This window comes from Varanus komodoensis, unplaced genomic scaffold (assembly GCF_004798865.1).
Source record: "Varanus komodoensis strain SLA01 unplaced genomic scaffold, ASM479886v1 scaffold10, whole genome shotgun sequence".
NCBI lineage: Eukaryota > Metazoa > Chordata > Lepidosauria > Squamata > Varanidae > Varanus > Varanus komodoensis.
Genome location: NW_025335269.1, coordinates 3964914 through 3977898, shown reverse-complemented (window position 1 = coordinate 3977898; position 12985 = coordinate 3964914). Strand labels below are relative to the sequence as shown.

Here is a 12985-nt window from a genome sequence, read left to right as displayed (position 1 = left end):
GTTACCACTGTATATAGACAACCATGATTTAAATCTAGTCTTTACTGACTAGTGATTTAAATCCACACTAGAATAAGGTGTCTTGGTCTATAAGGTACTATTAATGCGGAGTTGAACTTCATCAGCAGCAAAGAGGTAGAATAATAATGAATGCGTTTAGTACTTGGCTTTTTTGTCTTCATGAAGATGCAAAGGAACATTGGTTCCCAAAAAAGACAAGAAGAGTAGAGAAATGCATCCAACATGCAACTTTATAACTTGACAACAGCAGAATAATGCACTGTCCTCTATTGTATAGATCAGGGGTCCTCAAACTTTTTCAACAGGGGGCCAGTTGAAAGGTTCCAGCGATGGGCGCGTGCTGCCAAGGGGGTGGGGGGGCGGGGGGAGGCACACTCAGAGATCATTTTCTTCAAGTGAGTCCAAAACAATCTCCGTGCGAGCAAGCTGCCGCTGGACACACAGGCAGTTACTCGCTCGCACGGAGATCCTTTTCTCTGAGCCGAGTCCAAAACGATCTCCACACAAGCAAGCCACTGCCTTGCCACGCGTGCGCAGCGAGCTCAAAACCTCTATGGCGGGCTGGATAAATGGCATGGCGGGCCGGATCTGGCCCACGGGCCGTAGTTTGAGAACCCATGGTATAGATAAAGGACCTTACTGTTCAGTGTAGTATTAATATCTTATTTTTCTCCAGTTATATTAAGCATAAAGCTATTGGTGGTAATTAATCATGTTACCTAATCATGGTAACTAACTATGTATTGCCTCCAACATTAGAAGCAGTATGCTACTAAATACCAGGTCTTGCTTGTGGGAATAGAATGCTGAACGGGTTAGGCATTTAAACTGATCCAATGGAGCTTTTCTTATATTTGGTGCCTGCTAAACAGATGGGGGAGTGAGTTTTGAAGGAAATCCAGTGAAGCTATTAAGGAAAGTGTGTTCAAAAACTTTCACTGAGGTACATGACACATGAATCAAGTTAGTTTTACAGTCATGTAACGCAAATGTATAGCTCCAGGGTAGGTGCTTGCATTATAGAAGCTAACTATGTTTTTAATGAGATTCAAAACCAAGTGTGGTTAATACTGCAGTGGGCATAGCTGTACCAAGCTGTTCTCACTTTGGATGTGCTTACTGCATTGCACTTAAGGCACTCAGTCAAATTGTTATGGTGCCTTCTTCCATGAAACCAAACCAACTTGCTGCCAGCAAGAAACACTTAACTGCTGCCTTTGCACTTGGCATTAACTAGTATAAGTTGTAGTTTATTTCTTCCTCTGTTCAGTGCTCTGTTTCATATCCTATACTAGTACTGCCCATATGTTTTGTAGGCTTCAATTATATAGTCAGTGAAGGTTGGAATTTCATCCTGTTTCTGTTGGTGAAGGATATGCATTATTCTGATGAAATGAACATGAAGCTCTCATTTTTTAGAGAATTGACAGTTCTTGCTAGAAGGAAGAGAAGTCTGTTCCTTAGGTTAGACAAGGGGTCCTCAAACTTTTTCACCTGGGGGCCAGTTGAAAGCTGCCTGTGTTGGGCGCAGGCCGGAAAGGTGGTGCTGGCAGTGCGCGCAGCCCGCGCGGGGTGGGGGGGGTGAGGCACACGTGGGCAGGTGCGTACGGTGAGATGGGAGCACGAGGCAGCGGCTTGTTTGCTTGGAGATCGTTTTCTCCAAGTGAGCAAAGCGCTGCCTCCCCGTGTGTGGGGCGAGGTGGACAGCAGCAGGCACGTGCATGGGCACGTCCAAATGGGCATGGCGGGCCGGATCCGGCCCCTGGGCAGTGGTTTGAGCACCCATGGGTTAGACCATATGTTCTGAATAGTAATACCTCAAATTTTACAATAGTCTCAACACATAGTAGCTTTTAAACAGTTTGATAGCAGCCTGACATGTTTCTGCAAGTGTGGCCTTCAGCTTGGGTAAAATTAGCTTTTTTAAACAGAAAACAGAAATATTCAGGCCCCAGAAAAGAACATTAAGTGAAATGATTGCAAGAATAAACTACATCTAGTATCTAAAAAAAATGCTACTGCTCAATATTTATTTTAGATGTTGTACAGTTAATTTGTTTTCATGCTTTATGGCAGATTAAGAGATGAAGTTATGCTTCCCCAACAATCTCCCAGTTTCTCCCATGAAATATAATAGGAGGACTTGATTTGAATTCCCTCTTTTTAAATACCTTTCTTGCATTGAAGATATCTATAATCTGCATACCCGCAAGTGGGCAAACCTATATGGATAGGCTTTTAGATGGTGGAGAATCCTGTACTATTAGGGTTTCAGTTTGTATAGAAACCATATCATAAAGACTTTCCTGAGACAACATCAGGGTATGATATTTAGGAATAAAGCCAACAACATAGATCCTCTGCCTTCTCAATGTGTAGAATCCCCTTCCTAGCTAATATAACATATGGTCACTCTAGAATGTGTTGAACTCTGTGTGTGAGAGAGTGAGAAAGAGAAAGAATAATTATTGAATAAAACACATGTGCTTTTGCAGGTGTCCTGGCTCTTTAATCCAACAAGAAGTGAAATAACAAGCCTTGACAGTGGAAATATAGATGATATTTTAAGTAAGTACTGAAATCATTTTCTTGAGTCTGTTAATAGATAAGCTTGATTTCCTCAAACAATTCATTCAGGTCTTTAGAATCTAAAGTAGTAATAAAATATTGAACAGGTTTAAGAATATGTTTATCTTCAGTCCCTTAATGGTTATAGCTGCTCATGCAGTATGGGAGTTTAAATGATTTTGGACATAAAAACATCTAAATGCCGCTATTGTAATAATTCTAAAGCACAGGTAAGAAAGGCTAAAATGGCTAAAAACAGCTTTGTATTTGGAGCACCAGAACTGCTAGAGAAGATGAGGAAAATTTCCATAATGCATATTCAAAACAAAAATCCAGTCCTCTATGCCTGTGTGGGCCTGGGAGAGGGAGCAAAATGTGCTTATTCAATATCATGCATACATTTAAATGCAGTAGCTTCAAAAATTTTAGTATTATTACATTTTTATACCACCCATAGCCAAAGCTATATACAGATCATAATGTACATAATTTTAATAATCCAAGCAGCTTTACAGTGTTTCATTAGTATTATATTAAGGATGGGATAGTGCTGACTTTGCAAAGTAGTTATTTTAGGTTTGGGTTGAATAACCTGGGTCTTTCACATGTTCAGCTATATTTTTGTAATTTCTGTCCATTGTCCATGTTGTCTAGGGCTGATGAGATGTGGAGTCCAACAGCATCTGAAGGATCATAGGTTCTTCAATCCTGCTCTAGCCAAGCCACTTAAATGCATTTATGGTTGAAGTGAGGTTTGAACTAAGAAGTTCTGGATCACAGTGAAATGTACTGAAGAACAAAATACTAGGAGAGTCGTGTAGCATCTGTAGACTAGAGGAGGCTTCTTAATAACAGAAAGCTTTGGGCAAGTGGTTTGGATCATTAAAAAATGTGCTTGCATCAGTCATGTGCCAGACAGCATTCACCCTTCATTCAATGGGACTTATACTGGCTGGTGGAAAATCAGGTCTAGTGACAACTTCATCACACTAGTAGCACAAGCCATTTTAGAGTGGATGAAAAGGAATAGTTTCACGTTCTGTAATTAAAAATAGGCTCTGATAATCCAGATTCTATATTTTTCGCTTCCTGGAACTGCAGTGTCAATATACTGATTTTCTTTCAATTTGTATTGTCTCAACACTTAAAACATTTCTTTTTTTCTTTAGACAATGCCGATGTTGCTTTAGTGAATTTTTATGCTGATTGGTAAGTATTTCTATGTGTTGTCATACAGTTTTACAAATATGGAAATAAGGATCATTTTTAGAACTGTCACCATTGTAAAAGATTCAAACGATGGTGATTCATTAAATTAATTTTAATTGAATTTAACATTTGCCAAATTAAATATGTATCATTTTATTTTATTTCATTTCTACACCATCCAACAGTTGAAGTTCTCTGGGTGGTTCACAGCAATGTAGCTAAAAACCATATATAATATGCCAATTAAAATATAAACATTAAAAAGTCAGCAATACAAAATTAAAAAAAACAAATCAAAAGAAATTATATATTAAAAAGATCCAGTTAGACCCTGTCTAACAATCAGCAGACCCCTAGTTAAATGCTCTGCAGTAGAGAATGGTGTTTTCCTGGCACTGAAAAGATAGTAAAGTTGGCATCAGGTAGACCTCAGTGGGGAGCTCATTCCATAACTGGGGGCCACCACTGAAAAGGCTCTTGTTGACACCAAGCCTCCCTTGGAGGTGGCAGTCAAAGCTGCAGAACTTGATCATGGTGGCCAAGTATATGTCTGTTTGTTTGCTTAATTTCATTTCTATGCTGCCCCATAACCCAAAGGTTCTCTGGGTGGCTTGCATGCTAAACCAGCATAAAAACATACATAAATTACAATAAAACAGTTATTAATAAGATAAAATGGTAAAACAAAGAAAATAATAGGAACACCTCATAATAAAATATACTCATGCACACCAATAAACACAACCAATAAATTAACCAAAATTAAATTACGATAAAGAATCCATAACAAAATATAAAACTATTGTATTAAATTAACAAAAAACTTGTTTAAAAAAAGGTTTCATCTGGTGCCTAAAAGAAGGAAGAGTATGTTCCAGGCGGATATCCCTGGGGAGTGAATTCCATAGTCCAGGTGCCACTGCTGCGAATGTCCTCTTCCTAGCCCTTTCCCCTTTGATCTCACTGAGGGAAGGCACTTGGAGGAGGACTTTCAAAGATAATCTAAGTGGACGGATAGGAATATAGAGGTATATGGAAGTCAGGAGAGGCATTCTATCAGGTATCGTGGTCCTAAGCTGTGTAAGACTTTATAGGTCAAAACCTGCACCTTGAATTGAACTTGGAATCATATAAGCAGCCAATGCAAGCAGGTCAGAATTGGTGTTATATGATCAGACTGATCCATGTTATTAATCTGGCTGCCACATTTTGCACAAGCTGCAGCTTCCAAACAGTCTTCAAAGGCAACCCCACGTAGAGTACATTGCAGTAGTTGAGCTTAGAGATCACCAGAACGTAGGTCAAAGATATCAGGCTATCTCTGTCCCGATAGGGATGTAGCTGAGCTACCAGCTAGAGCTGGTAGAAGGCACTCCAAGCCACTGCAGCCACCTGGGCCTCAAGTGACAAAGACAGCTCAAGGAGCATCCCAAAACAACCTGCTCCCCATCTAGAACAGGTTGAATTCCACCCATCTACCCAGAAAAGAACCACCCACCAACAGCATCTCAGTCCTGTCTGGATTGAACTTCAGTTTGCTAACCCTCATCCAGTTGATTGCTGCAGTCAGGCACTGGTTCAGCGCATCCACAGCTGCACCTGCTGAAGATGGAGGAGGAGAATGATGTAAGCTGCCTTGAGCCCTTTGTGGGAAAAAGGCAGGATATAAATTGCAATATAAGTAAGTAAGTAAGTAAGTAAGTAAGTAAGTAAGTAAGTAAGAAAGAAAGAAAGAAGAAAGGGAAAGAGTTGCATGTCATCAGCATACTGATGGCAACGCATCAAAACTCTTGATGACTTTAGCAGTTTCTTGTAGATGTTAAATAGCACAGGGGACACGGTGGCGCAGCAGCTTAATGATGCTGCAGCTGTCAGTCAGAAATGGACAGCGTTCCAGCGGTTCAAGGCCAGCCTCTCAGGATGGAATGAGCGCCTGTCATTCACTCCAGCTCCTGCCCACCTAGCAATTTGAAAGTATACAATCTGCGAGTAGATAAATAAGAGCCATCAATCCTTGGTGGGAAACCTGCTGGTTTCATTCATGATGAAAGGAAGCACTGGCACTGGATCCAGCTGGACACACTTGGCAGAGGATCAATGGAGAAAAGGCCAGGATGCACTGACTTCAACAAGAACATTGCTGGCCTACCGGTGCTAAGCTAGTTCTCCCCACATGGTGCACCACTGAACAGACTAGCAGGCACCAGATCATCTACTGTGTGTAAAACATTGTAGACTCCCTGGCAATATATGCGATGCGATGCGATGCGATGCGATACAATAAATAAATAAATAAATAAGCAAGCAAGCAAGCAAGCAAACGGAACAAGACTGACCCCTGAGGAACCTCATATTGGAGGATCCAAGGGGCAGAGAAATATCCCCCAAGCACCATCTTCTTGACCCTACCATCTTAGTAGTAGTGAAGCCACTGCATTGCAGTGCCTCTCACATCCAACTCAGACAGTCATCCCAGAAGGATACGATGGTCAATGGTATTGAAAGTTGCTGAGAGGTCTAAGAGAACCAACAGGATCACACTTACCCTATCTCTCTCCCAGCATAGGTTGTCCTACAGGGCAACCAAAGCTGTTTCCATGCCAAAATCAAGTCCAAACCCTGACTGGAGTGGATTCAGATAGTCAGTCTGATTCAAGAGTGCGTGGAGTTCAACAACCTTGCCCAGGAAGGGGATGTTTGCCACTGGCTTAAAAATGTTGAGTTCATTTGGATTTCAGGGAGAGTTTCAGGAGTGGTCTCACCACCACTTGTTTTGGGTGGCATTTTGAAATGAGTCCTTCTCATAAAGCCACATTAATAATCTCCCTGGCTCTGCCAGCAGTTTTTCCCCTATTGACTTTTATTAACCAGGAGGAGCAAGCATCCAGTATGGATGTGGTTGCACAAACATGTTAGCATCCTTGAGCTGTACTAACTGGAACTCATCCAACATAATTAGACCAGACTGCTCTGGATATGTCTCTTGATACCACTGCTATAACTTCGGAGTCCTAGTCTTGGTAAATACAAGAGATTTTGGCTTGGAAGGGCCTAGTGAATGTATTATAGCAGGCCTTAGACAGCTCCAAGATGTTCTTGGGACGAGCATGTAATGGGTCCTGGACAATCCTGGAGAACTGTGCTGGGCAGCAAATGGAAGATTGAATGGAGGCAGCTAGATAGTGCTTCTTTGCCACTCTCACTACCTTCAAATATATTCAACTATAAGAACAGATCAGGACTGAGTTGTATTCACTTAGGAGTTTTTCTCCATCTGCACTCAATTCACATCCTTATTGGTTTCATCACTCAACTCCAGGGTATACTACAGAACTGTATAAGATCTACTACATGGAGGACACTCAGAAGTGATTGTGTAAACTGGGTCATTTCTGAGTTCCAAAGATCAACCAGGGATTTGACAGGACCACCAGCCATATCAACCAGAAAACCCATCAGAGCCCTCCGGAAACCATCCAGATCCATCAGCCTCTGGGAGCAGATCATTTTAATGAATTTTTCAGCCATGCAGAGGGGAAAAGTCACTGTTAGTCAAAATCTCCACATGCAGTGAGGTGACACAAGGGGACCGATTCAAAGTCTCCCACCATCAAATCACTATCCCCTGCCTGGCTGAAATAACCAAATCTAGAGTGTACTTTGCTACATGTATTGGGCCAATAACATGTTGGGGCAGCCCCATGATTGTCATAGAGTCCATGAAGTCATGAGCCAATCCAAAAAATACACGTTCAGCATGGATGTTGACATCACCCAGGACCAGCATCTGGGAGACCTCAACATTGCAGCTGAGACAACTCAGGTAGGGAGACAGTTTGGGTCATGGTGTGGATGGTACACCAACAGAATCCACAGTCTGTCCCACTGGCCCAGCACAAGATGCAAGCACTCTAGACTAGAGTCAGATGGAGAGAGAGAATTGCTATCATCACATTGCTAGGGACATCACTGCCTTGCCCTGCACTGGGCCAGCAGAAGTAGTCCTGCTGCATGTCAGGCCAGGTGGGTGCTGTTAGCAATTGAATCTGCAACAGACGGTTTTGCAGGCAGTCCTCTTTGAAGGACCGTGACCCTTGGAGCTTCTCCCAGCAGTGCTTCAATCCAGCCAGTCCCAGTGTCAGGCAGGAGAGGAAGGCTGACAAGATGACAAGGGGGCTGGTGGAGAGACCAAGCCAGGGGGAAGGCAAGGCTGGCAGGATGGCAAAGCCAGTACTCCCATTCAGTATGCCCCATAGAGAAGTATAATGTCTAATATAGCAGAATTACTGCTTTAATCAGTGATGCATCTACATTAGTACTACTTTCAGCCTTCAAGATGTTCATTTTAACTGAATAGTCTTTGGTTGATGTCCTCCCTTTTGACAGGTGTCGCTTTAGTCAAATGCTACATCCTATTTTTGAGGAAGCTTCCAATGTCATTAAGGAGGACTTTCCAGATAAGAATCAGGTTGTCTTTGCTAGAGTAGACTGTGATCAGCATGGTGAGTAAACCATCTTTTATTCAACTGTCCCATTTCAAATGTGTAGTTGAGCAAATTATGTGTCAAAGCATATTTAAGGCAAGTGCAAGTTTTTACAGTGTATTATGACTTGGCAAATGGAAGTGATACTGGGAAAACAATTAGAAATTTCCTATAAAGGGAGAGAGTTCTTTATTTGCACAAACCTCCCTGTGGGACATTGGTCTAAAAAGGTTGACTGGATTATTCACCCCAGTTTTCTCCTAGTTTGGAATAGCATTTCCTTGCAAGAGGGTTAAAAAATGTTTTGGCAATCTGTTGCAGTGGGTAGTTTTTTTATACTCTGCTAAAAGAGAGAGATGAACAGAAATCCGTTTCCCTCTATAGTACCTCTATCATTGGACATGTATGAAGTGTGCATCAGTATGCTCTGTTTACTTGCAGCATTCAAGTACTTTGGTTGCAAGGCAAGGAATATAATTCAAAGTCTCTGACCAAACAGTCCATCCATTTATTTCCTTTGTCTGCTTAAAAATAGCATGTTTTGTAGAGTGTTCTTTGTAACGATGCAACAGAACAATATCACTTACATTAAAATACTAAGGATATCATCATATGCATACTTATCTGGAAGAAAATCCAGTGAAGAAATCAGACACAGTTGATATTACATTGCAGTCCTCTGTATGTTTACTAAGTACCTCAAGCCTTCCAGAAGCAAGGGATAATTTTAAGCGTCATTTCAATTGTTAATATTATGCTTATTTTTTCTGGCCAGGGCAACTTATTTTATATTGCTATTTTTTGTATTTTAACTTTATGTTGTGAGCCGCCCCGAGGCTTCGGCAAATGGGGCGGCATAGAAATGTTTTAATAAATAAATAAATAAATAAATAAATAAATACTGGGCAAACGTTTCTTGATAATGGAGAAAGTAAATGACTATTCTGTTGGTTGGTAGTCATCAGTACTTACATCATGAAAAATGAGAGCATTACTTGAATAGTTGGGAGGGCATAGCATAGGAGTACAAGACCATCTATATGGGCTTAATGGATGATTCTGGTAAGATACCAGATGGAAATTCTTAGAGTTTCGCATTATTGAGTTGCTGTTGGTGATGTGCAAGGATAAAGCATGATTTATTGTGTGGTACATAATGCTTAACCTTCAAAATCATATTTTACCTCATAGATCACTTTTACATAGAAAAGCAGCCTTTAAAACACTGTTAGGACCATGATTCAGGTTTACAGTCAGTGATCTGGATCCTAAAATTAATTAATCTAAAGGAAATGAATCTAGGAAAAGTTACTGGTCACCTGTGAGAAGCCTCTCTTGAGGATGGAAGTAATGATGTTCCTGAACAATGTGGGATGAGTTGTAAGGAACTGCAGAGTTCCTTAAGTTATACTGGGATCCAAGCCTGTAAGTGTTAGTTTTAACATGCTTCCCTTGCCATAAGCAATGACTTTTTGAAAATACCCTGCATCCATTGCATTGGTTGCATTATAATGGTGGCATGCATTTGCTTTGAACACATATTGAAGCGATTCACCATGGCTGACTATACCAGCAATAGGATTGGTTGACAGAGCCAGTCAGATAGCAGATAGAAACACTAGATGATCCTTTAGTCAAAGTGATTAAAATAATTTAACTTATGTCACTCTTTGTGTTGACCATTACATATAATTTGAATGTTTCATTTTTCTCAAATGTTAGATTTGTGTTACTTAATACTGAGTTTCTTCACTTGGTGTTCTGATTTCTCAGACTGGACTATAATTGGCTTTTAAAGCTGTTTATTTGGGGACAGGCAGCATTTGCAATGCAAATATTCTTTCTCCTTGTGAAACTGCAGTCTCTGCAGGAAGCAGAAGTAGCTGCTTTTTCACTCCTAACTGCATTTGGAGTGGTCAACCTAGCATAGTTATCTTCTGTTTGATGCACTGTTGCTCAGGCATGCTGTGGGCCCTAGCAACTCCAACTTGTCTTTGAGGCTCAGCAAATTAAAAAGAATTATTGATGGCCTGCACAATGTTTGATGCCTAACGACAAAATGTCATTTTCCTGTCTTCACAACCAACATAAAGCTGTTTTGTTGGAGAATGTATGAAGCCCTGGTGCGATGAAGTTACTAGTGTTTATTCTGTCATATTTTTAAAAGGACTGTTTAAAAAGTAGGCTTTGAAACTAGTTAGTTGATTGGTAGGATATAATTCTAGTTGGTGAGGTTGGTTAAGAATCAAGTATCCACTACTTAATGCTTAATATTCAGCATGTATTTGTAATAATAGGTGGAAAGGGAAATTTTAAAGGTGATTTAGAAGGAACTGTCCTAACAGTAACTAAGCAATCAGAAGCACAGAATCATGTGTTTCCTTCCCCAGACTAATGGGAACTTGTTCCTAATGGAAGTTTTATATATGTACTGAATGGAAACTTGGATGGGGTTGTTTTGAATATGAACTAAAGGTACAAATAAATGATCAGCCTTCCCCAGTGTGGCACAATCTAGGTGTTTTGGACTAGAATTTGCATCAGCCCTAGCTTGTATAACCAGTGGTCAAAAATGCTGGAAAATACAGTTAAAAACATTTGGAAGGCACCACCTCAGGGTAGGCTAATCCAGATGCCAGTTATACCATAGCATTTCTAACTGGTTGGCCTGCCTTCTCAATTTTTGAAGCAGCCCTTTCCTTGTCTCTATTTTATCTGGCATTAAGAACATAAGAGCTAGGTTTGTGTGATACTGTAAAACTTACTCTCTTTGAAATTGATAGACCTTTAGCACATTTTTGACCTGACAGCCAAGAATAGTCCAAGTCATATTTTAATTTTCAGCTTCCACAAAATAGCTTGAAATATTTGTGCAGATTTGCAGTAGAGTACTGCATATCTCCAGAGCAATTTATACACATTGGGGCAAATTCATTACATTTGAGTTGTTATTCTGCTGTAGGATTTAACTATCCATTTAACATGAAAAAGATGGAAGCAGCCTTCTCCCACTGCACATCCATTCCACCCTTGGCCACTTACAATTTTCTGACTTCCAATTTATGCAAAATTCAAACCCTTGCTCCAAACTTGCACAATTATACAGCAGAGACTTGATCTTTGCACATTTTTCTTTGGCAGAAAGACAGAGAGACAATTACAGTCTGTTTTAAAAATGGAAGTCTGCATGTTGTCTTGGCTAGCATCAGATTGTGTCACTCTCAGTGCTGGGTTGTCAGAATAGGATCCAAGGGCCAAGTTGAGAAAATCCATTGCATTTTTACCCCACTTTCAAATGTCATACTTATCCTTAAGAAGAGCCATTTTGGATCAAACCAAGATTCATCTAAGCCATTCATTCTATTCATGCATTGGCAAAGTGGTTGTCCACAGAAAACCCCACAGACAGGACATAGGTGCAATAGCACCCTGTCACCTATGTTCCTCAGCATAATGACCTAATCACATGGGACCTTTTTTGAGAACAGCACATATTCAAAACAGCTCAAGTGAAGATTTAAAGAAGATACAGGAAAATTGAAACTAGGAATGTCAGCCATTTAAAATGTAGGTAATTAACAGCTGTTTAATCTAATCAGCTGTCAAATAACATCAGACTTGCCAAATTTGTTAACCAGGGTTTGAACTCATCTTAATTTTATCTCACAGAGCTTTATTTACATTTTAATTACTCTTTAAGACAGGTGATTACTAAACTTTAAAAAAAACATTTAATATCAGCATGTGACTGCATACTAATTTATCTATATGGGAACCTGACTTAAGTTATCATTCTTCTTTGTTGCCAGTTGCTGATACTTGGTTTACATTCAAGATCTAGCTAAGTCTCTTCCTGCCTAAAAGGAATCCAAAGTCAAAATCAAAGTTAGTTTCCTTTGATTAGAAATCTGGGTAGGATAACACTGGATTTTCCATCTGTTGTCTACTCTTTTAAGTAGTTTAGGTATGTCAGAACATAATGTTTCATCTTATGAGGGAAATTTTTTTTTAAAAAAATCCTCAACCAAACAGTGACAACTAAATATGCTGTAAATAAAATGTGACTGAAGTATGCTGCTCTTTCTTCCCATTAAAAGAAATGCATGAGTTCTGAACTCCATGCTCCAGTGTACAAGCTGGCATATCACCAGCTATCAGATACATCATTATATTTGCCTGCAGAAGGATTGTTTCTGTATTAGGTTTCTGTATTAGGTATGGAACTGAAGATGGTTTTGTTAAGCATACTGTGGATTAGGGTGTGTAGTGCTCTTTATCCTGCATATTGGTGCAGCTGTGAAGTAGTTTATTTCTTGTAACATGTTTAGAATAAAATATGCCCTTCAGTGTACCATCCAGGGAAGGCATCTTCTCTCTACAAAGAACAAAACTTATCCCAAATCCCTGTCTGGTATTTTAAAGCACTCCTTGAAACGCATGGGTGTCTGAATTCAGTTGGTTTTTCAGCTATATGTTACAATTACAGAATCATTGTATGTCAGTGTTACGTAAATTATTAGTTACAGCAAGTACTAGAATGACACATTTTTTATAATGGTTAAACTATCAATTTAGTAGTATATATGCAATCTTGCCTGAGGTATTATTCCACTACCAAAATACTCATCTGATAGTAGGAAATGTTATAGTAATACAGTCATAGAGATGAACTGTAGCTGATAGGATGAGCAAGTGCTAATCCT

The 12985-nt window shown here is 39.9% G+C and overlaps 2 protein-coding genes across 3 annotated transcripts in view; one reads left to right on the top strand and one right to left on the bottom strand.

Moving 5' to 3' along the window:
- The window catches only part of INVS (inversin), a 203775-nt gene that overhangs the window by 150516 nt on the left and 40274 nt on the right, over positions 1-12985 (bottom strand). The window lies entirely within an intron of this gene.
- ERP44 (endoplasmic reticulum protein 44) overlaps positions 1-12985 on the top strand; it is a 54597-nt gene that overhangs the window by 10141 nt on the left and 31471 nt on the right. For both annotated transcript variants that reach the window (XM_044453143.1, XM_044453151.1), the window contains 3 exons: positions 2517-2589; positions 3759-3798; positions 8185-8300. In XM_044453143.1, coding sequence (XP_044309078.1) covers positions 2517-2589; positions 3759-3798; positions 8185-8300 — 229 coding nt within the window. The remainder of the gene's footprint in view (positions 1-2516; positions 2590-3758; positions 3799-8184; positions 8301-12985) is intronic.